This window comes from Parus major, chromosome 14 (assembly GCF_001522545.3).
Source record: "Parus major isolate Abel chromosome 14, Parus_major1.1, whole genome shotgun sequence".
In the NCBI taxonomy this organism is placed as follows: domain Eukaryota; kingdom Metazoa; phylum Chordata; class Aves; order Passeriformes; family Paridae; genus Parus; species Parus major.
In genome coordinates this window covers 13,387,999-13,413,182 of record NC_031783.1, presented here as the reverse complement: position 1 = coordinate 13,413,182, position 25,184 = coordinate 13,387,999, and the positions used below count along the sequence as shown (strand labels likewise).

The following is a 25,184-nucleotide window of genomic DNA, read 5'->3' as shown; positions in this document are numbered from 1 at the left end:
AAAACCCAAGATCTGAACAGAATAACTTTAAAAAACAAACTCTGAAAAACACTAATTCCACACTCGTTTTAGGTAAATTAAACATTAATCTACAGCATACATCAAAATATTCAACTTGGCATAAGAGGATTCATCACACCTTAAGTCAAACGTTCAGTAATGCCCAGAGACGATTCCTTGTGCTTGGAAACCAAGATGCTTAAAGGAAAGCTCTTTTGTTGCACAACAGAAGAGAGGTTAGGAGTGGGGAAAGCTTTTCAGTCATTTGCAAAGTCTAAGTGAGAAGAAAAACATGCTCAAATCCTTGAGTATTCTTCCAAAATGTTAACATAATACCACCATACAGGAGCAGTAAACAAGAAGAGCATCAAGTGGCCAAGAATGCTTATTTTTAATCAACAACTTACTTTGAATCAAGATAAAATGCACCGGTAAGATACAATTCTGGTATTGATTTAAAATTAACATAGTCCTCTTCTGCAATAAAAATAGGATTACTACAGAAACATTGAAAGAACACATAAGATTACTGGACAGAGAAAGAACAATTTCCTTGTCAATCAATGGGATGATAAAAACCCTCTCAGCTGGCAGTGGTGTGGTAATTGGAAGTGGTGCAGTTCCCGTGCAGTACAGCAGATAGTGCTCCAAGGGCTCTTTAGCATCCTGCAGCAGGACGGGGTGTGGTCCAGTTGCTACATTACCGAGGAGAACCAGCACCACACCAGCTTGAACTGCACCTGGAGCTGAAGGCACAGACACAGAGCACTCCTAAATTTTTTTTCCTGTATCTAAAGCAACATCGACCTGCTTCCAACAGCTTCCTGTTCCTTCTGTTTACTCACAGGACAAAATTTCTCATTATATTACAGTGACTTCTACTGGGCAGAAGCTTGTTGCAATTATTTGCTCGATTTTCATGCTGGGAGGCAATAAAGTGTGTGCACAACATTAGCAGAGTGTTAAATAGTTAATTTGTTGGAGCAGCTTGAAATACTGTGTGATGCTTCAGCTTGGTCCACAAAACCTATTTCAATTCCCAGTCTGTGTCTCTGCAAACAATGTCACAACAGGAGGGAGTTCGTGCTGTGCAAGTAGAGAAATGTTTTGGTACCTCTTGCTTACCTCTCCCCTCATTTTCTGCCATTTAAAATTGACTGGGTTTATTTAAATCACAGGCTGTGCTCACAGGAGGCTGGAAGGCTCCCTGACATGCAGGGTATTTTGAGAAGCAGAAGAGTCTCTCCCTATTTCTCCCCCTGGTTAGCACCAGATTTCAAAGTCAGTCTGTTCAGCACAGAAAACTAGAGGAAAACCAGTAGTAAATCTAGAGATTCCCCCTAGCACTTTTTGGTGTCTAATAGAGCAGTCACAAAAGCAAACACATAAAGGCAGCTTTTTGGAATCATTTATTAAGCATCATTTATTACATGCCTGTGGCTGGACCGTCTTTCCCTGTGACCACAAGAATCAAATCTTCCTCAAAGCTGCCACCAGGAGACAGTTACAGGCATCAGACTCAGAAGGCTCTTGGTTTTCTCTGCTTGCTTGGTCTTTGGTGTCAGTTTTTCATGGCCCTAAATGGAGCAATTCATGTGCTGGGTCTTCACTTGACTGAACCAAGACAAAGCAACCTGCAAAACAGACAAGTCTGAAACGTGAATACTCCAAACCCCAATAAAAATCAGAAATTGGTGATTTGTATCAAAACCTGAGAACTAAATCAGTTGAAAAGGGAAAAAGCAAAGGAGCACACAGCAATCTTATCCTTGTGGGAGCAATGACTGCAGCTGCTGTAGAGACTCTTAAACTGGTGTTTGAAATGAAACAGGTATGAGGAACTATAGCTCAGGTACTGCATAAGTAATTGCAGCACACTGAAAAACATCAGAATTGGATGTAGGTAAACTAAAGAGCTGACAGAACTCAGAACAACACATCCTTCTGTGCTTAACTTTTATGGGGAATAATGAGTTTTGTTGGAAAGAAACACAGAAAAAAAATTAGAGCCTATACAGCACTCTGGTCAATAACATATTGAGAATGTAAAAGCTTTGTGCCTGCCACACCTATTCCCTCCCCTTTAATAAAGCCTGGCAAGGTTTTGCTGGAACAGTCAAACATTGCAACATGTGGGTCATAAATTAATAGAAAAATAATGTGCCAAAACCTCACATGCAGCAGTCCATTTGTGCTAGAGCACCAACAGTGATCTCCACCAGGCTCTAATCAGAGCACAGTGTCAGAGTCTAAGGATTGCCAGCAGGCTCCAACCTCGACTAATAATAAAGCTCTGGTACTTTGCAAACTTCTGCTGTGCTTCATAACATTGTCTTTATTTTTGTTTCTTATGAATTGCTTCTGAAATAAGCAAGGACAACCTGTGAGATACTTAATATTTTCCACACATGGATGTGTGCTGTTGTGGTAAATGTACTTCACAGGAAAGCAATTTTAGCTCTGAACCTTGCTGATACAATTGTAAATATTGGAATAAATTAATGTTGCTGTCAAGACAAAATTGTCATGTATGGTATAATCATAACAGAAACAAATATCCTTTAATCATCATGCATGGAATACCATCACTGCTCTCATTCTGCCACAAGCTGGGCAGGCAGGGCATAAGCAAAGGCAAGAAATCTACTTTTGCAATGCCTTGAGCACACAGGGAAACTCATCCGGGAAATTCTTTGTACATTTGGTCTCAAGACTGAGTTCTGGCTGGCTTACCTTTGTCAGCTTCAGTTCTTCCATCTTCTTCCAGGAATGGGGTCTGTTTTTCTAATGCTCAAAGCAACAGATCTGCAACACTGGGCAACAAGGATTGTTGGGATGCAGGGAGATCCAGAACACTAGTTCTGCCAGTCCACCCACGCAGGGGAGATGAAAACTCCAAGACAAGATAAGGAAATTCCACTTCTCCATGAAATGCAACTCTACAGCTATTAGAGGTGGGGAAGCAGGGAAATGAGAGGACCACACATGAATAGAAAATACAGAAAACCCAATCTTGCCCTCATGGAGGAGGTTCTGTTTGCCTCTAAACCCAGGCTTTGGGCTGGGACTGGAAAGACAGCAAACAAACTAGTCTGAACAAATGTTCCCATGCAGAAACCTGGGATTTAGTGAAATGAAGGTTCTGGAAGGAAGAGCAGCAGTCACTGGACAATGTACCTTGGTGAGACAGTCAGGAGATCATTCAGATGCACCAAAGCACAGCCAGCCTGAGATCCTTTCTACACAAAGCACAAGCTGATGACACCTCAGAGCAATCTTTGTCCCCCACCCCCAGTCCCCCATCTGGTGCTGATGCTTCCCTGCAGCTCCATCAGACGGTGTCACAAGCCAGTGCAAGCTGAGGAAGAGCTCACTGAAATATTTAAAGACAGTTCAACATCACACAAACAGTGTAGCACAGCAGTGAAGATTTCTAGAATAATTTTGCGTCTTCGTCCTATGTTCATCAAACAGGAACTGGCAACAACATTCTGAAAATATTTCAAGAGAGGACTGCCCTAGTACCTAAAACTACACCCAAATTCTCTCTCAGCTCTCAAGTTTCAGGTGTAGAATATATCACACATGACCTGAATGGAGCTGCCACAAACACTGGCCCAGTCAGACCCAGAGCTGCTGTTCCACCTGTGTGCCAGGAGCAGAAGTTTGGCTAATGGGGTTTGTGACAGCAATTATTCTCCAAAGCTAATCCCTTTTGAAATGTTAATATAAAAAAAACTCATTTCAGAAAGCAGCAGTATACAGATATGTGAAATTACAAGTCTACACAGGAAAACTCATCACATTCTGTGACACCAATGATCAGAAAAACCCCAACCATGCAGTTTTGGTGAATTTACTCCCCAGCACTTCAGCTAAGCATCCTTTCTCAGGGACTGAAGCCCACATTAACTACAGAAGCAGGAACACTGAGTCAAATGAATTCAAACTTTTTCTTCAGAGATTTTAACAGAACATTTTTTACAAACTTACCAATAACACATTTGGGTATTAAATTGTTCTGACAACTATTTAAGAAAAAGCCACAGAAACTTTTGCCACAGTCACATTAAATGAAGGAATTTCAACCACATGATCTTAAATTCAAATACCTCCAGCAAACACAGAACATGCAATCGACCCTGAAAGAAAAAAAATCATCTTGGGAGGGAAAAGAGGAAGAAGATTTGTGATTCATTGGTTCACATTGGTTCATCAGTAGATCTTTTTTCAATAGAGTAGTTTTGACAGCAACACCAAGCAAGGGATTACAGCACAGATCAAAGAAGTGAAGATGAGCCCTCAGGGCAATAAAATAATCTTCACTTGCTGGGTTACTGCTGAACCAGGTGAAAACATGCTCATGGCTCCCTCTTTTTTATTTTTTCTGATTTGACTCCTCTTCTCCAGCTATTCAGGGCTGCCAGGTCAGTCACTGCTCAGTTTGAATCACTGTAAATCCCTTTGGAAACAAACCACCTTCCCTGAGCTGCATCACCAGCACCACCCACCACCTCCTCCCCTGAGCTATTCCATCACCAACAGGCACAACCTGGAGAGCTTCACTCTTCTGCTCTATCCAACCTTTAAGCTAAGTCTTTTAAATCACAAATCAGAATAGAGTTCTAGAGCAATAATTTGGAAAATGAGAACTGCAATACATTTTTTCAATTTTTTTCTATATATGTTATAGTCTATACATGAGTATATCTCACTGTATCACTCCATTATCTAAAAACATCTCTTGAATATCAAATATATGTTTGTACACATCAAGATCCATAGACCATGTTGAATCCTACAGTTTTGGGAGGCTGAGAGGATGACAGTATTTGGATAACATTGTTATAAAAATCTGGATTTCTTTTTTGTGTTTTAACTCTAAGTAAGTATTTTCATTTGTCACTGACAGGAAACTAATAAAAACTAGCCCCTTCATCTAAAAGCCCTGATAATACAGAAGACACTGAGTCCAGAAGCAGTCAGCATAAGATTATGAAAAATAACTCCTGTAAGAAGAGAGAAAATAAATTATAGGACTCTTTTAGATACACTGCCTTGTGCACTGCACCAAAACCTACAAGTTTAGCCACCCCTACACAGCAGAAAGGCAAATAAATCAGAAAAGGTCTTCTGGAAAGAAAAAAGTCATCATTGGAAAAAGAAATATTTGAATTTTAAATGAAACCCCATCTTTAACTTTCCCATTTCTAGCTAAAGGATTCTGGATCACTGCATTTTTTTCCATTGCTATTGAAGTAGCAGATTTCTCAATAGCAAAAAATTTGCTTATGTGTACAAAAGGAAACTGTCCATGAGTTTGTTTCCAGTTGAGAACCCTGGAGTCCAACTGCAGAAGCTTCTACACCAGAGAGAAGAAGAATATGCCATGAGCAGCACATGTATTGCAAAATCATTAACTGCAGAAAGAAAACAATATAGTCATTATTCCTCCTTGGATGTATCAGCAGCACCAGAAGACAAGGACTATTTATAAGGCTGAATCATCAAACCCCAAAGTTCTCAGTCTTGGTGTGTCACTGCTGCACAGAGTTGGTGGAATTCATCCTCATTACTGACCTTTTTCTCTGTTAACACAGCTCTACCCCCAGGCAAAACCGGCTTAGTGCATGTAAAGGAGTGATCCAGACACAATTCACTCTCTACCTGAGCAAGTGACAAGCCAGACCCAAAAGGGGAATGTGTCCCATGCACTGAATGCAGGCTGGCACCTCAGCCAGGTGCTCTGTCATGTACTTACTTCTCCTAAGGTGCTCATTCCTGACCAAGGGTGGTTTTGTTGTTCTGAAAGAGAGTTCATTTCCCACCTTCCAGATTTTAAGTGGTTCAAAATAAATAAAACAACACGGCCGCTCATATTTCCCAGTCTGTAAGAAAAATCTCACCTTATGTGTTTTGACTTAAATCCAACATTTAAAAGTATGTTCAAGTACTTTATTCAGGCTCACAGGGCAACTTCAAGTCTTTTTTTGGATAATTTCTAGCATATTTGTGTGCAACTGGGCAGTTCTGGAGTGACCTCAGCATTCCTAGGAGACTTTCCAGATTTATTCTTTATGTTGTGTTAGAATTGCTATTCAAAAGTCAATGTTTTTATTCTTTTTCTCCATTAAAATATACATGAACCCATGAAAAGTTACCAAATGGCAATAACCCACCTACATTATATTGCCAGGATAGAAGCACAGTGAGATCTGCAGCAGTCCAGCAGCAGAGATTAACATATTCTCTAGTACATCTGTGAAGAGCACCTAATTCATCCACACCACATGGAAACAACAGCACTTAACAAGACACCAATAATGCTTTTCCAGCATTTAGTCTGCCCCCACCCTTCTTAGTTATCAGGGGATTGATTGCATTCACTATTTTTATTCAGTAGCTTCAGTGACATCACATAATATACACTTAGAGAAGGGACAAACCACATCAGGACAGTGCAAATGTAATTGGAAGACAAAACAATAACTCAAGAGCAACTTGTTAAAGGGGAGAAACTATCTGAAATCAATTAAATTCAATAAAAACAATTGTGAAGTAGGAAACAAGGAAAAATTAAGTGGACAAACACAAAATAAGGAGCAATGGCTACAGTAACTCAGCCTCAACAACTTAGTCTTGAGCTGTAGGTCTTCTACAAACAGCATTTTGGAACTTCACAGGAATATGAGAAGGCCTGGAGGTCATTCTGCTCTGGTGACAGGTAAACCAGAGCTGCATGATGTCTGGAATTGAGCACCCATTTTAAAAAGAAATTATGCAAAGTCAAGAGCATGAGTAAAAATTTGTATGGAATTAGTATTTGAGACTGGAGAAACAACTGAAGAATTCACTGGTTGAGTTAATTAATTAAAACCAGATAGTGTTGGTGGAGGAACAGCCAGGCTGACAATTTTCAAGCATGTTACAGGCCACTACAATGAGGACTGTAATTAACTCCTGTGACCTACCAAAGCTATAATAATAAAAAAAAAAAGACTGAGCTCACAAGAAGTAAAATTTAATTAGATATTAAAAATAATTGTCTCAGTTAGAAAACATTGCAATGAGGGAGTTTGGGACTCCGAGTTGTTGGAGTGGTTCCAAAGACAGCTCTGTCAGCCCAGTGTACCTGACTCAGGAGAGGTGTTTGATGCCCTTCCCTGTTTCTCATGCTGGCTCAACCATTCAGAATGATATTACAGCCTGGTATAAAGCACACAGACCAGCTCTGGCAGGAAGGGGAAGGTGAGGGCATTTCCACATGACAGCTCAGCCCACCTGATGCCAACTGCAAAGTCACAGAAAGGATGAACTCACCCCCTGCACACAGCGATGAGTCTCTGACCTCGGAGCAGCTTCACCCAGCTCACAGCAGGCCAGGACACACAGACAGTGCCAGAACAAGAGAGGGATGCAGGAACTGTCAGTGCCTCCCAAAACCAGCCAGCCCTCACCCCCTCTCCTGTAACAAACTCCCAGGGAAGGCAGGTGTCTAAAAGCTACAGGCTGAGCAGTGAACAGCTCTCATCCATGGATCCCTACTCGACCTCACAGCTCTGGAAACCAAAATTACCTGCCCTGCTGCCACTCAGGCAAGGATGGAGAACAGGTAACAGCTGCTGCTGGAATGAGGGCTGCTAACTCTCCTCAATGTTATTTTTAGACTACATAGGTATTCTGTGCATGAGCTTTGGCATTTGTGGCTCGGTGCATCATTCTCTCCATTTAGTAATGCAAAAAAAGTCACAGGATAATGCAAAGAGATCACCTGGGTCTGGTATTTCGGTTCATTACCTTTGTGTCACACATGCTACTGTGTGTCAAGGAAAATTTAAGTTTGCAGCTATCAAGAAGGTTTAAAATCAATTCTGGGGAGCTCAATGGAGTCACTGTATCCTGCTACACCTTCAATTAAAATCAATTGCATAACATTGACACAAGACTGCACCCAGGGTTCAGCAGATGAGATACGTGTTTGTTGCTTATTTAAACAAAGAATTTCTAGCACTGACATAGAAATAACCAGCAACAAATGGAGATGAGATTCAAGAAAGGTTGCCCCTTGCAAGATTTAGGAGGAAAATGACATCTCTAAGCAGTGACTACCAAAGATGGCTTTACTACAGATCCTTCCCCAGAGCAACAGCTTGGCCTTTCCACACATCCTACTCTGACACATATTGTTGGAAGAATCTAAGGTCAAGTGACATTGTTGGAGCAAACACATCAAACAAGTTATCAAGAGCATGACCCAACACAAAGTGTATCATTTTATATTACTATGGCATAGATGAAACCTGCGAGCCAGAAATGACTCCTGAGCATGCACAGTGTGCCAGACACACAAAGTACTCTCTATACTCTGCTTCCAACATGTATATCTTTGAGCCAATTCCCAAACTGGTGATGCCAAAACAGGAGCCTTTCCATTGCCCAGACAAGTTCCTGTTCCCTGCCTTAGGGCACACTCCCTGTGATTTCATTTCCTGGGGTTGCTGTGTGCATTCAGCAGTGTGCTAGCACGGTGTTCCTGATCCTCTGGAGGGGTACTGATCAGTTAAGATTGTTTTTATTCCTGTTTCTCCAGGCTTACAGCACAGCACACAAGGCAAGTGATCTCCTTGAATGGTGTGGGCTGTGAGGTTACAGCCTGTCACTACTTTGCAGTGGCTGCATGCCCAGATTAAGACCAAGCACACAGAGAGGGCAGGAGCACTTAATGTCCTTTACATTCTCCTCCTTCTGATTTGGTGGCAATTGGCTCCTGTGTGCACACCCTCAGCGTGGAAAAATGAGTCAGCATTCCTAAAATATCTGGCAATACAAACAAACAAACCCCTTAAGGTTAATTTTTCATATGGCCTGTGTAAATAGAGAAGCTGTTTCAAGCAAGACAAGGGACTGCAAGTATCTCTTCCCTCTGAATTTAAATTAAGAAACGTGTTTCCAAAACAATATAAAGCGAGGGCTTTTGACCAAACCACTGAAAAGTACATTGAATCTTCCACTAAAATCACAGGAAACAGCTGCAGAAGTTCTTGAGCTGTCACCTGATCTGTCCCTATACCTCAATGCAGAATTAACAGTACCTGTAGTATTCCTGACAAATGTTTCTCTGAATTGTTCTTAAATCTCTTCAATGATGAGACTCTGCCATATTCCCTAATGCCTCGTGTATTCTGAAGTGTTCCTGTCTCATCTCTGTAAACAAAGTAAGTCAGAGTCTAAGAACTGCAACAACATTAATATGGAAGATACACATGCAATAAAACCTACAGATAAGCTCCCCTAGTGCTAGGGTTTCTGAGTTAGAATAAAGCTGCAAACAGCAATAGCTTTACAAAAGCTCCTAAAATGAGGGAGGAGACAATTTGTCCATGATACTGGGTTATCACTGATTTTCTCTATCTGTATGAATTTACTGTCTCCCACAGCAAGCTTAAGTTTAAAGTAAATGTGGGAGAGAGGAAAGGGGGAGTTAAAGGAAGGGATCTCTGCCTTGTGCAAGAGTGGTTTGGAACCTTTTGGTAAGTCCTCTCACAAGATGAGAACCTAGGAGCACTCTGCAAATAAAGGCCTTTTTTTTTTTTCCTTTCAAAGCCATGGGAAATGTCAGTTTTGTATCTGTAATTTTGTATTTCAGCATTTTTATTGACCATCTGCATTGTGAAACTGTTTTTCTCTCTCAGGTGTAAGGAAGAAACCAACGCAGCATGTTCTCAAACCCAGAAACCTACACAGCATGGAATCATCCACAGCAACCATTTCTCTGTTTGATTCTCTCAACTGAAATAAAGAAAGTTGAAAAAGACATCAAGTTCTGCAGCAGAACTTGAACCAAACTTCTCTGAATTCCTGTCCTGGCATATCAAGACCCACTGAACAAATTTTGCCTGTTGTGCTTCAACCTGATCCAATCTCTGTCAGGATCTCTGAGCACTGAGCAAACATTGGGGAATGTACACACAAGAGAAGAAAACATCTTTCATGCATGTCACTGGGAATAACCACATAATCAAACCTATTACTAAATATCAAAGCATCAGCTGATCCCTGTAAAATATGAATATCAATTGGCTGGAGGGAAAAGACAGAATCATAGAATCTTGGAATGGTTTGGGTTGGAAGAGAGCCTGAAGATCTCCTAATTGCAGCCCCCTGCCATGAGCAGGGACACATTCCACTAGAGATGTGGAAGCATGTCACAACAAGAGCTTCAGAAACAAAAAGGCACCTATTCCAGAAAAACAGAAAGTACAACACAAAATGTCACATTTAAGTATATGCACTGCACAAAATGCCTTAGTTTACTACACAAGCCAAGAGACTTCTCAACTGTGGTGCTCACTGTATACTCAGATATACAAAGCTCAACAAATTTAAAGTTGAACAAAGCTATGGAGGAGCTCTCAAAGTAATCAGGAGCTGCCCTGTCTCACAGACTTTACATAAAGTTCAAGACATTGAACTTCCTAAGAACAAGCGCATGAAAATAATGATTATTTTCATAATTGCTGGAAGGTCAAGGAGAATAGACAGAAGACATCTAGCATTAAAAAAGTAACAGTAGCAGGCAAAGAACAGGAAATATGTTTGTGAAAACGCCTGAATGATGAATCCAGAGCTTTATGACACCGTCCTTTAACAGCCAGTTAAGCTGTAGACCCTTCAAGTGTTTTCCTCTGGAAAAAGAAAGCCTTTATACAAAACAAAACACTTCAAAAGGTGGCACAGAATAAAATATTCTCTTTGCCCTCCCCCAAAGCAGCCAAAGTTAAAAGCTCAGCAAGCTCTTGTGTGCTCTGCACAGAGCACAAGCCTTGCAGAGAGAGCCCTGTGCAGATGGCACCCGTAAAGAACAAGAGGTACTCCCACCAAACTGACAAAATAAAATTCACACCCGCAGCCGTCCTTTCCCCCCAATATCACACCATATGCTGCCTACAAGTTTTTACCCTTCTTCCAAACAGATTTCACAAATTAATAACTTAAGGAGCAGGATAAGCGCCAGTGAAATTAAATGCATCCAAATATATTAATATGCACAAATTATTGTTGATGAACTGGCACAGAGCTCATCCAACAATCCACAACACACAAACCATGCCACATGCTGTTTATGCATATTCCTGCTTTCAGTATATACTGTATCTACCTTCTGGCCACACAAAGCCAAGTCTGGAAGCAGATAGGAAAGAGCAGAATGGAAGGTCAGAGTAAATATAATCCAAAAGCAATCCACAAAAGAACAAAACTGAGATGGGGATGACTGGCCTTGTTGAAAACGCCGCTCTTGCTGTGCTGACACCAAGTTAATCAGGTGAAAATACAGTGGTAAATCAAGGTTTATTTCAGATTGTTGGCCAGAGAGATCTACGGATGTCCCATCCCTGGAAGCATCCAAGAACAGGCTGGATGGGGTTTGGAGCAACCTGGGAGAGTGGAAGGTCCAAAATTCCATGGCAGGAAGTAAAACTGGATGAGGTTTAAGGTCCCTTCCAACCCAACCCATTCTGTGATTCTATGATTTTTTAAACATAAGAAAAAGAACCTTCTCATGCTAAGGACACATCTCTGCCCATGCCAAGACAACAGGCACTTGTCTATAACCTCTGCAGCTCCATGGGCTAATTCTCAACTTCCTTATTTGTAACAACAAATACCTCACCTAAATAAGGTATCTTGTTCAGAAGGCCATAATTAGATTCTGGCTAAGTACAGCTGTTGGGTTTGCCTTGGTAAGAAAATCCAGATTTCTATAAAATCCCATTCAAACAGATGACCAAGTCACTGACACCGACTGCATTTTTCATTGAAAGGCCGTTGTTTTTACTGCATAATAAAGATATAGAGTGACTTAGTGAAGAAAACACAGCACAAGAAAAAAATTAACTACCATTAAAGAAAGAGGTAAGACAAATAATTGAGTCAGCAAGCATTTTACACTTGAAATCAGCATATATGTGGGTATGTGGGAGGAAAAAAAGGACTTTTTTTGGTACTTTTATCCAGTTGGATTTAAGTGATGAAGTTTCACCTGAAGAAGTGCAGAGCACAGTTTAAGAAAATCAAATTGAAATACTGTCTTTAAACTAAAAATAACGTGTCTGGATCAGTAACAACCATGGATCTACTTCTAAAAAGTCCAGAGCAGGAAAATCAGGTTTGTGTTAGAAGTTTGGAACATGATCCAAGCCCTGGATCAAGAACCTTTTCTTCTAAGGAACTTCCCACTGTGCAAACATATATAGAGTTTCTTCCTTTGCCTCCAATCTCAAAGAGCCACCTAGAGTTACAAAATTAAAGTATTTTCTATGCAAGTAATAGGAATGGCAATTTTCCAAGACAGGATAACAGAAAAATTCAACCCCAACTGCAATCTGCTGATTTCACATACAAGTAGTTTTAACTTTGTAAAGTCTGCAGGGGTTTTAGCTGACATGAAATGAAAACATCAACAGGACAGCTCATACACTGAGTGACATCAGCTCCTGATCTTCCTGAAAGAGGGTCTAAAATTCAAACAAATCTTGAGGTAACAAGATCAGAACACTCCTCATTCTTCATTGGAGCTGGCCTGGTAGCAACAGGGAAGTGCTGTTCATCAGTCAACTCTTCAGATGCTGACTGATTTTTGTCTAACAAAAGTTACAACAAAAGTTTGCTCACTCCAAGCAGGAAAATACTGAGGGGATTTCACTGATAATTCAGTTGTTCCTAATCTTACCCAGGAACAATTAAATCACAGATAACTCAATCAACAGCTGTGCAGATAAACCATACACAGTGACATTACTGCAGTGATGCAAATGCTTTCTGGCACCAGGCTTTGGAAAACCTGTGCCAGAAACAGGTGACAAGTTCCCAGACCATACACAAAAATGCAACTGAAGCATCCAATCTGGAATTTCTCCTCACAAAGCCTTTTGCAGAGGAAAGCTTTTATTTTATATTGATAAAGAGCTAAGTTTAGGAAGTCTAATGAGACTTTCTGAAAGTACTGCTCTACAAACCTCAGAGAGTAAATCACTACTTGGGTTTTAGAATTCTTGAAATATTCACAAGCCTCCAAGTTTTTTAGAATTTCCTGTGAGCTTTGAGAAGAAAGGGCTTTTTAAATTTATTTTTAGGATCAGCTTTATCAATTTTAGACTTAAGAAATGTATTACACAACTGGGTCCAATGGTCAGACATGCTAAACTCGTGACAAAGTCAAACAGGAACAGAAAGCTCTCCCTATTGATATGAAGGTATCATTTTTTTATTTTACCAATTTTAAGAAACAATTTTTCTTAAAGAAAATAATTTTATTAATGAAGTTAATACAAATAAAGCCAAAGAGGAAACATTCACCTGAGTAGTCTTAAATATGGTTTTCCTTTCCTTCATCACGCAGCAAATCTAAAAGAATTTAAGAATCAGAGATTGCTATTCAGGATGCACTTTGTGCAGTCATAACTTCAAATATCAAAGTATTACTGCTTACAAATCAGTAATTTAAAGCCACAGCTAAAAATGTGGTGCTATACCAAACCGTATTTTTCATTCCACTTTTCCACTTCAGCTACCTTAAGTACCATCCAACGAGAAAATCACACTGAAGTGCTGGTATATACACAAAAAACATCCAACTACTAATGCAGCCTTCAACACATCCAAGTTAGAGAGGCAAAAATGCTTCTGGTAGCTTGTGTAGAGAACCAGAAATATTTTCCAGGTCACTGTTCCTCTTTCCTTGCAACCTTCACACCGGAGTTCTGCTGCAATATTTATTTCTCTCATGCTGCTCTCTGGCCCATCAGGCTGCTCAGCACTGCAGCTGCAGAACCCACCTGCTACTCCCAGGCAGTTTTGGTTTTGCCACTTCTCCATCCCATCACTTCTGGTGAAGAGGATTTGCTCAGTCTCCTGGAAAGGTTTGTCTCCCCTCTGCCTTTTTGCAACACTGCAAATGGGAATCCCGGGTGGCTCCTGCTAATTACCCATGTGCATTGGGACTCTAATTCTTCCTATTGTTAATACACCCATCTTTAGCCACAAAGTCACTTCATATGCTAATCAGAGAGCAGCTGATCCCAAGTTAATATTTCATATGCCCAGGAGAATGGATCTGCTGGGGGTATTAATGACAGCAGAGCAAGATGAGCTTGGAAAATAGTTCCCAAAAGATATTGTATCACTTCTAGTTCAACCCCCTAACAAATAATTTGCTTGTGAACGTGGAGCTTTGTCCCTTCCCTCCCTTGCAGAGGGAGACCACTTTACAGACAAGAGGAGACTGAAAAAATTAATTTTTTCTTTGACAATGTTGGAATGTAATTAATTAGCTGTTAAGTCTTATCTAATTTTTCCATGTAAAAGTTTTTGTGTTTATGGGTTGCCTGAAACATCAGTTTCAACCCAAAATCAAGACAAACATTTCTACAACTATTGAATAGTCCAGGACACTACTCAGTCCTGCTGCTGAGAGCAATGTTAAATAACTTGGGAAATTTCTATGTTCCCCACAATACACCATCCCTTCAGCCTGATCTGTGAAAAAAATCATCATGCAAGTGTCTGGAGTAGAACAAGGTCTGAGAATGTCTTGGGCTGACAGTGCTTCCACAGAGCACATTTATGGTCTGAGTGGACGTGACATTCCTCCTGAATCTCCTGAAATACAGAATCTCCATCAAAATGTCAACTCAGGACACCAGAACATGCAATGTCCCACATAAAATCCACACTGCAAGTATTTCTCATCATGGCTTTTTGCCTGTAAGAAAACTTAAAGTTTCCACTTCGTTAACAGTGTGTTCCAACTCACTTTGAAGGTGCTTATGTGCAACATTGGGAACAACCCTGTACATCCCAAAAGAGGAATCAGCACAGTTCCCAAAGCCTGTAGCAGTGCCCAGTTTGAGTTCTCATTTCAGAAGCAATTTGCTCAATGGCAAAACAGAGATTCAAGTCAAGTTACCTGCACTACTTGCTAGCTGGAAAAATTATCTATGAGATGGAAACACACAGCATTTTAAAGGAAATCAAAGAAAATGTATGGATTTCTGTTAAGTTTTTTTCCTCATTTTTCTGAAGATGTGAACAAGAAGTTCCTTCTTCAATGGGTTTCAAATTGTCAATCAAGTAGAAAAATGAAAAGCTGTGAGTTTTCTACATTATTTCCTCTAGTGAACTACCAGTTCAAGTCTCCATTATAAGATATTCATCTCATGTCTGAATATTCTTCAGTTTTAATTCATGGTGCTGATCAAAGACAAAAGATCCTGCAGCTGTACAAAAGTTCAAACAGCTCAAAAAGCAGCAGACACATCCAGCTGTTCTGAGAAGCACCACGAGATTGCTACAAATCTGGGATAAAAAAATTCCCTTCATGTTCCCAGGATGTTCAGCCATAGAGTAAACATCCACCTAAATGAGTGTCATGCACATAATACAGATGTGACTGGCAACTGCAACAAACTTATTGTACCACCTCAGTGTGTTTTAGATACAAAGAACATCAAATTTAATGTATTTTATTGTCAGGGCTCAAAATCATATGCAAAACCTTCACATACAAGTTCTGTACATCCTTTCAAGGCCACGCCTGCCCAGATTTCAGTGTTGTCCCATGGATTTTAGATATAACACTGATACACTTGTCTTACACAAATGCTGAAACAAGTGCTGGCATAACCACCATACCAGGTTATGACAGAACAGTGAAATGTTCCACTCCCAAGTGATGTCCATGGATTTCTGGGGGTAGGATAGAAAGCCACAAACCTCCCCCTGGCCTTCCTCTTAAAACAGCTTTGAAAAGAGCATTTTATGCATAAAAGGCAGCTGGTTATGTTTTAACAGACTCTTGTGTAAACAGAAGTGCTCAACAGATGTGCAGTGCCTATCAGAGATGGTTATCAGCATTATTTTCATTTCCAGAACCAATAAAACTGGACATCATGCCTATTCTCTGAGCCATTTACCTACCTCAGAAGATAAACTGGATTCACTAATATCTGCTATGGGATTGATAAAAACCTGATGTAAAAAGAATTGAGTATTAGAAAAAGAGAGAAATGAGAAGGTCCAGCTACAGCAGCATTTCAGTCTGCAAATAGGCTCTCCACTGATCTGAAACTGCAAATAGACAAGTCAAAGTGAGGGGAGGGAAGGCAAAAAGACTCTGAAGCAGATTTATATTTAGCACCAGGTTAGGTGGAGAGAAAAGGCTCAAGGACAATGGCAGGTCTTTTCTTCCTTGAGCTAAACCCCCAATGCATTTTTGTGAAAGAAAGCAAGTCTTCTGCTTTTAACTGCAGCTCAAAACTGCATTATGGTTCCTGGGTGCTTTGATTTTTTTTCTTTTCTTTCTAAATCTCAGCACACAGGCAGCTCCAGGGCTCAGTAGGAGAACTCTTAAAAGCAGGCCTGCAGAAGTGAAGAGATCAGTCATTCCCTTGTCCCCGCGTTCCTGGAGCTCCCCCACCCAGGCAGCCACGGATGAGATTTCACACAACCAGACATGGTCTTTTTAAACAGCCTGAAAGATTTCAAATCCTCCAAGAGCAAGCAGAGCATTCCTTCTGACTGGAAAGGGAAACACTGAAACGTGTTTCAATTCTTCACAAAGGTCACGGTAACCTTCAAAATTCTATCAAACTTCTCCCCTCTCCAGCTCTATTATCTTTAGTAATTTGTAACGTTCTTTACAAAATATACTGGAGCTTGTCAGAACACAAATCCCAGTGTGAACATGATGCAAGCAATCTTTGCTTAGTTCGTTTTTCCTAGGCTGCTTGAAGTTTCCAAAGTCCAGATGTTTTTCCAACTGTCTTCCCTGTCCCACGACTGCAAAAACATAGGTCCTTTCTTTAGAATTACCATTTTATATACATTTTCAACTTACTCAGTGCTTCTCAGTCTATTTTTTCCAAATAAACATACACAAACTTTGGATTAAATGACTTACTGTATTAGAAACATGACATTAGAAACCTTTAGAAAGTATGTTCAGTATATTTTGACAAATACAAACGTGCTGAAAGCGTGACATGTTCCATGAAACAGTACAGAGCTTTAAAATTGTGGAAAAAATTCAAACAGCTTCCTACTTGCAAGGTCTATGGCTATGCCTCCAACCTTTTACGATTAACAATCTTGTACCATTAACCATTATTTCCAACCTTCACCTTTAAAATGTTACTGTGCATTTAACAGCATAGGAAAATGCCTGATAATTTTAATTAGAGCTTGTCAGGGAGCTAATTTTAACCCCCTGCTACCCCAATCTAAAAACAGCAGGGAAAAAATTGAAAGAACTATTAATTTTTATCACCTTTACCCAAATACTGTCCAGCCAGAAGCAGATGCATACATTTCAGAGAATTCTTTGCTCCAGACCACTGAACTCTTAAGCATTAAACCTTTGAGATGCATTTCAAACCTGCTATTTGACACCACTGGAGAAACAAAATCACTTTTCAGAGCTCATATGAAATTGAAGATATCCCATTTAGAGAGTAAAACACGAAGTAGGAACGTGCTGCTTCTGCTAAAACCAGATTTACCAAAGACTGCTTTGGTTAAGGATGCACCAACTACAGGATTTCCCTTCACATCACTGCACAGGATCTCTGATGAAGGCTGAGTTCAGATCATTCAGTGACTTCTCATTACAAACATACTGTCACAAAAAGGACTGTGTTTTGTTACACATTTGTACACAGCTCAATCATCAGCAGCACCTGCAGTCACAGAGCGCAGATCCTTCCACAGAGAGAAAAAGGTAGTGTAAAATAAACTGATTTTGTTGTTCTAAACCTTACAAAAATCCACTACAATTACCAATGAAAAAACAACACAGAATTTTGAACATACAAATCAGTGACAATTTAACTCCAGAAAAGATTTCTGGAACTCACCTATGGTGCAGTTTGTGGTTATTTTTCTTCGCTTGGGGTTGTGTCGTAGCAATTCTAACTCTCTCTTGGTCGGCTCCCATGTTGAATACTTCTCTCCAATGCCTAAGCAGATGAAAACAAAGTTTCAGGAAGTTCTTTAGTAAAAGGATTAAAAATTCTGTTCATGTCAAAACTTTCAACTTGCTGTCCATTAGGTTAGATTCAATTTGTGCACAACTTCAGGGCACTGACTGCTTTTTTACCCCTTCTCAAAAAATAGGGTTTAGAAAGGTATCACCAAATTTTCCAACAAAGAACAAACGTAAGAAAAGAAAGATACTTCTTTACTTATAAAGAACAGATAGGCCAATAAACTTTCCATTATTGGATTATAATCCTCCTTTACGTTAAAAAAAATAAATTCCAGCACAAGAATAAACTTGCTAATACACAAAAAAACATTTCTTTGTGCTCAGAGGAGGTTAAATGACAGAACCAGCATCAATGAGCTTGACAAGTTATTAAATAAATCTAAACTGACCCAACCTAATGGACAGATAATCTTTAGAGAACAGCAGAATTTAATAATTCAATGTACTAAATAGTTGCTACATGTCTTAGGATATGCCATTACATAGAATGACCTCTCCTTGTACCATTAGACAGTTTTAATTTTTGACATTCACTTTGCTGACATATCTAATGTTATCTAAAAATTAAATTAGTAGTAGGTTTAAACACCACCCTCCCTCCACCAACCAGCCAAAACTCTCCAAACATTAAACTACCCTTCCTCATGAGCTAAAATCTGTCATTATTCTCTTTGAACACTAACATTGCATTTCCAGTAGATTTCTTTTGCTCAAAGGAAAGTGCAGTAGAAATGAGTCAGGTCAGTAGTATGGACACCAGATTTGAAATCAGCACAGAGCTGTGTTCAGTGTAAAACTGATATGAGAAAAATACAACAGTGAAGACTCACGTGCTGACCAGCTCAATACTGCTGCAGCTTTCTGTGTAGCACAGAAATTGCTGTGCAAGGTCAATTATTGTGAATCACAAAGGCATCTCAGCATTAAAAATAAAGAATTATAAGATGGCAAGCAGTCTATTCTAAAACTGAGAATTAAAGTCAATTAAGAGTTATTTTTCACAGAATGCATGGAGCAGAAGCAACACTTTGCTACAGAAAATAAATTATAAATCATACATATGAAAAGGATAGTAGAAAAATATAGCTGGAGGCTTACACATTCTGCATAATATACATTAAATTTTAATAGCTCTTTGATCTTCATTTTCAGAAATAGCTATGCTTGTCAGAAGCTACCCTCCCAAAAATGTTCAATTTATAGTTAGTACTGACCCTCCAGGTTCTAGTAATAGAAGGTCTGTTGTTTTGATTCTCAAGGACTAGAGAATTCTTATTTACACAAATACACCCATCTCTCACTTTATTTGATTCAACAACAGATTATGGAAGGAGCTTAAGGAACAATACCAGAATCCCTTTCCTTTATCCAAGGTTCAGCATCAAGCTACACACCCAGGAAAACAGAAAAGGCAGGGAATGACTGAGACTGATGAGATAACACAGCTGCAATGCTTTGGACACACTGCACGTCTGCAGAGACCCTTTGGAGACGCACAGATGGACACTTCACAGAGGATGGAACATTGGCTTCCAACAGGTTTGGCATTAGATGTCTCCAGCAACCCTGGTCATGTTTGTAATGCTCCCTTAGGAATTTATATGAATTCACTGGTAACACAGTGTTAGTACCAGCAATTGCATTGTGCAGCTGTAAATTCCTGTGTTTGGGTTCACTGCAGTTAAAACATGGCCAAACACAGTCAGTCAAATCAGTGTGATGAACCCTGATAATAATTTAAAAATACCCCCTTGGATATGTTTAAATCCTGGTTTAAGTTAAATACAACAAAATTCATACCTGGAAACACATGTGCACTTTAGGCATGCAATAGCTCCATGTATATCAGCAGCACTATTCATATATATTTATATATATCTATATATAATTATATAGTTTAAATGCTGGAGAGGATGGGGACCAAAGCATGTCACAAGAGCAACTCTAAGTAAGGTTAAACAGTTAGACTGGATTATTTTCAAGGATTCTGGATGAATCAAATATTTGTTCAATTAAAAAGAAATGAAAGAAAACAAAAAACCATGTGCAATTAATGCCACAAACAGAGCAAACCAGACAGAAAACATTCTTGCAGAAGCCTTTCATTAGAAGGAGCACAAGTTAAGTCAGACACAGAAATTAAAATGTGTTCTGTTCCAGCTATATAACTTAGCAGGAGTGTTGAGGTTATATTACTCTTGAAAATTTGGAAAAGGCAGAGCCATTTATTAGGAATGGTTGGATGTTTAAAAATTCAAAACAACAAAAAAAACAACCAAGAGACAAAGAAGGAAAGAGGTTTAATAAAGAGGTCTAGTAACACTCACAAGCATGCCAAAAACTCCAATATAAACTACCTTAAACAAAGATTTGCAAACCATGCATAGGTCACCATTTACAATTAAAAGAAATTAGTGTTAGAGAAGTGAAAATTAGTCATTTTTAAAATGCTGCATTAAAATAGTCAGACATTCAAGTCAGCATGTGAAATCTCCATCTAAGAAATTATTTTATTGGGTGAAATACTCAAATTGGCATTTCTCAGAGAATTCATCAGGGGCACAGGGGTGAGTGAAGGGAAAGGCATTGAAGGCTCTAGTTTATAATAGTCACAATTTTTCAGTCATTGTTTACTTTGCTAAACTTCAGCAAATTCCAATTTTTCCCCTCCCAAAACTTCAAACATTAATTAAAACAAAGGGCTCTGTGTATTCTCACCTCCCCTGTTATTAATATTCAATACCCAAGGAAAAATTACTGGCCAAGTTGCAACTTGTTCAGAGTTACATCAGATAACCCTGAACTACAGCTGGACTGGGGAACTCAGCACACTGGGAGTTAACACTACAGGAGTATGAAATGAATCTCATGATTTGGGGGTTTTCTTAAAGTTGGTTTGGTTTTTTTTTTCTCCAGGCATCATGTTGTTATGTGAGCATCTATTAAAGTATAAACTAACATACTTCAAGCACTGTGGAGAGTAATTTGAAAATATACTGCATTTACCCTTCAGTTTTTAAGCCAATCAGTTTCTGCAGACTGGATTCACTTCTGAAGTTCTTTGAGTTGGCAACAAGATCTGAGGTAAATTAACTCTGTGGTAGCAATATAAACCCAAGACACCGAGTCTTGACATTCAGTTTGGAGCAAGAAGGGATCTTTCAGATAACAAGAGGGAGGGAGCACATGGATTGGAACAATGGAGAGAGAAGGAAAAAACCTGGCATAATTCTCCATTATTCCTTCCATGTACATTTCCCTTTCCTTACATAAATTTTTGAGGAAACACATGGATTCATAATAAGACATAAAAAAGAACCTATGCCATGACTTTAAAGAAAAAAAAAAAGTCTACATTGCAGACTCCAGTAATTTAAAATGTTGTTGTCTATTCCTTGATTTTCTGTCTTCACTGGTCACTACAGATTAGTTCTCCAGGGACAGAAGATGCAATGTGCATATTCATACAAATATGCATTTGTGTATACATATTTAATGTGCCATTCATTAGTCAGTTAATCAGCACAGAAGCTTCCTGCCTGGCAGCTCCTCTGGGTGAATCTTCAACCTTCTCTGCACAACTCTGTGGTCCATGATGACCAGAGGAACAATCTTGTAGCTGTAACTCCCTGCAATATGAACTACAGCAGGCTGATGTCCAAGGAAGGACAAAGTGGCTGCATCTCAGTCCACAAGGCACAAATCTATCAATTGATAAGAACAGCATTACTGAGAAATTACTCTTTAAACCTGCATATTTAAAAGCAAGGAACTGGGGGAGGTTTCCTCTACTGTAGCATAATGTAGATCTGTTATGCAGTTGCAGATGATTAATTTGGTGCTCCAAACACAGACTGAAGGAGCTTCCAAAAAAGGTACAGAGCTTGAATGAAAGGTTTTTAAACATATTACCATTTTGTCTTGCTTTGAAAACCAGTGCTTTGTGCTAAAGCATTTTAAGATGTATTTATTGTTGCAGGACTCACAATCCTTCTTTCCTCTGACTCTGTTCCCTCAAACAGGGAACAAGCAGGAAGCAGACTGGGATCTGTAGTAGGAACTAAGTGAATGCAGCTATCTTTTGAGCCAGCAGAAAAGCTCTCGTTAATACGATGTTAGCTGCTATTTTTAAAATTGGAAATGAGGTTAAGAATGGTTTGAAGTCATATCAGCCCTGACTAAGGCTGTCACATTGAAACAGGATGCCATGGATTCTGGAAGAGACATTACTAGACAGAAGTCATCTGTCTTCAAATACAGACTTTCCCACTTTAAGAAAACATACCCCCCAGAGGCCACTGGAAATGGAAGATGACAAGCTTTTAAAACTGATGCTTACAAACTACTCAGCTTAGAATAAATGATATTTCCTTTCCAAACAAAAACAAAAAAAGAGTAAAGTTTTGGAGGAATTCTATCAAGGAAAGGGCATATGAAATCAAGTCTGCTGCAATAATTCAATCAGTGGAACATATCCTAACAAGAGGAAAACGATTTGCACGATAAAACTGGCATTCTTAACTGTGATTTATGTCTAAAATGGCAGGATAATCAGCAAAGGGACGCTTGTTAGTGAGGTGCGTCGCCAGCCCACGCCTCTTACCTGTCATTGTACACTGGTAGTGAGAAACCACTGTTGGGGTGAAGGCTAAAAAAGAAAAAATTAGGGAAAGCAAACTGAATAAAACAAATGTGTGTACATATATTTGTGTGTAAATATTTCTACACAGATACTGTGTGTGTACCATGAAAGCACAGGTGTGTAAGTAAGCTGGCATGTTCTATTTAAAAAAAAAGTTTAAAAAAAATCACACACAAGGGTGGCATTTCATGTGAGGGGAACAGATTTATTGCCCTGTACCATGTAAATAAGCCTAAAGGAGGAGACTGTTACATTCTCTACCTAATACAGATCTAACTTTTGATATTATGCAAATTTTGCAGGAATAATGTTACATATTTCTATATTTTTTACTGCAATTAAAAATAAAATATTTTTGCTACAATTAGGTGTGGTGCACGTGTTAAACCCAGTCTGACTCCTGGAAAGCAAGAACTAACATCTCTAACTAACATGGCCTGCACTACTCTCTCTAAAGAGCTCACTCTTCCCCTTAGTGTCTTTTTGCCACTGAACAAATGGGAGGGACAGGTATGATTAAAAACAGAAACAAGAAATTCAGGCAGGAAAACCAAACCTTGTAATTTCCAAGCTTTTCGTTGTTCTTCTTTGGCAATTTGTTCCATGTCTTTGTCGTATATGTAATCTTGACACATAAAGCAGTATATACCCCCATACAAAAGGTCTATGGCTGCAAAACAGAAGGGAAGTTGGGGAGGAGGAAAAAAAGATGTGAGTTCATAAACCAGAAGGCATTTTAAAGCAGGCTTCCAAGTCAGGCAATTCTTTCTTCCAAGCAGTCCACAAAAGAAGAAAAATCTGTACCTTAGAATCTGGAAGGGGAAAAAGAAAGAAAAGAGAAAAATCCAAAAGACCCAGACGTTTTTCCAGTTTCAGTGCGAGTTATTCAGTTGTTTCTGGTACAGCAAGAAAACTGTGCAGGACAACAAAGCATCAGCTGCCTTCAAGCTGTTTGTAATCCATAATTTAACTTTAAAACACCTGAGTTACCAAGAGCATCAGGACAGTGACTGACTACAATGCACACAGAACCAGCCCTGTAAGAGGTGATGAGTTTGAACTGTCTTTTCCTAAGACTTCAGCAGTTTCTCTTTGAGGCCATTAAAATAATCAGACAGCACCTAGTTAAAATCCAAATGAAGGCTCAAACGAAGACAGCACTGCAAATTCAAAACTATTTCTCCAGGGGAAAGGTTTTCCAGGGTAGTTTATTCCACAGGTTACTTCTGTCTCAATTTTTCATTTCACACACCCTTTCAGAACAAGCAAATGAACACTGACCAATGTTAAAAATATCTTTCTTGCACAACCTTAAGCAAAAGAAAGCCAAGAAACAAAATGAATACCTGGCTGAGAAATGTCAGTTTACTCCAACATATACCACAAAAAAAGTGCAAAGTAATCATGGTAAACTGCTGATTTTCAGTACATAGATATGAAAAAAAGCCACCATCACTGGAAAGTTAAAAATCAGTGGGCACTAACAAATCTTAAACACAATCTGCACCAGCAAACACCAAAGAAACACGTCACCTTTCTCCCTCAAATGCAGAGCTTCCATCTATTTAATTTTTTAATTCCTTTTATTTCCAGATAACTAGCATTATTAGAATAGTCTTACTGCAATGGAAACTTGTTTTAAACACAGGAAACCATTACCACATTAGGTGGTCTGTGAGGAACAGCACTGCATTACTCTAAAGTGCTCAATAAGCCAAACCACATGCCATGCAGCAGGAATTCTGCCATGGATCTCAGCAGGCAAACACAGGTGAAGTTTCTGTGCTGCACTGTTAGTGGGGCAGTGCTTGTGGAGAGGTTCTTTGGTAAAGTTCCTTTCTAACCCCGTCTCCTCCATCCTTTACAGCCTCTACCCCCTCACAACCTGCTGTCCCTCTCCTTTAGACCCTTGCAAGATAGTTTATTCTCTCCTTCCTCTGTTTTAAAAATCACTTTCTCAATGATGACTTCAATTGCTTGTTACTTCGACCATTCAATAAACCCCAATTACTTTTAAAAAGTCTTTTTATCTTGCTGATGTGCTCCATTCTTCTGTCCTGCCTATTTGGAGACACTCAGTTTGTGGAAGAGGACAAGGACTGTGTTACCTCATGTAAAGTCACAAACTCAGGATTTTCATTACCTTGTGTAATGTCCCAACACCAGAATATTTCACCATGATGCCCAGAGGACTGAATTAACTCCTTTAGCAGAATATCACAAAAGGAGACAAGACTGAGCTCTGGTGGAGTATTAGTAATAAAACACTATGCAGCTGAGGGGCTGGTACATCATAACTTACAGAGCATTGGAGTTCTACAATATTTACTCCATTACTTACTGCATTACCAGTTCTGCACAGTTTTCTACAAAACAGCTGTTGAAAATCCAAAGTATTCATCTTAAAACACAAACCCAAATATTGTTCTCCACGTACTTTCAACATCCCAACAACAGACCCCCAAAGAATAGAACAGGGCTGGCAGAATACTGAATAAATAG

The 25,184-nt window shown here is 39.3% G+C and overlaps 1 protein-coding gene across 4 annotated transcripts in view; it reads right to left on the bottom strand.

The window, feature by feature from the left end:
* Positions 1-25,184, bottom strand: part of USP22 (ubiquitin specific peptidase 22) — a 92,032-nt gene that overhangs the window by 25,235 nt on the left and 41,613 nt on the right. For 3 of the 4 annotated variants that reach the window (XM_015642754.3, XM_015642756.3, XM_015642757.3), the window contains exons 3-5: positions 23,239-23,352; positions 22,644-22,688; positions 17,910-18,011 (exon numbers count right to left, since the gene is read on the bottom strand). In XM_015642754.3, the coding sequence (XP_015498240.1) occupies positions 17,910-18,011; positions 22,644-22,688; positions 23,239-23,352 (261 nt within the window). The remainder of the gene's footprint in view (positions 1-17,909; positions 18,012-22,643; positions 22,689-23,238; positions 23,353-25,184) is intronic. The other variant, XM_015642755.1, reaches the window with a different exon arrangement.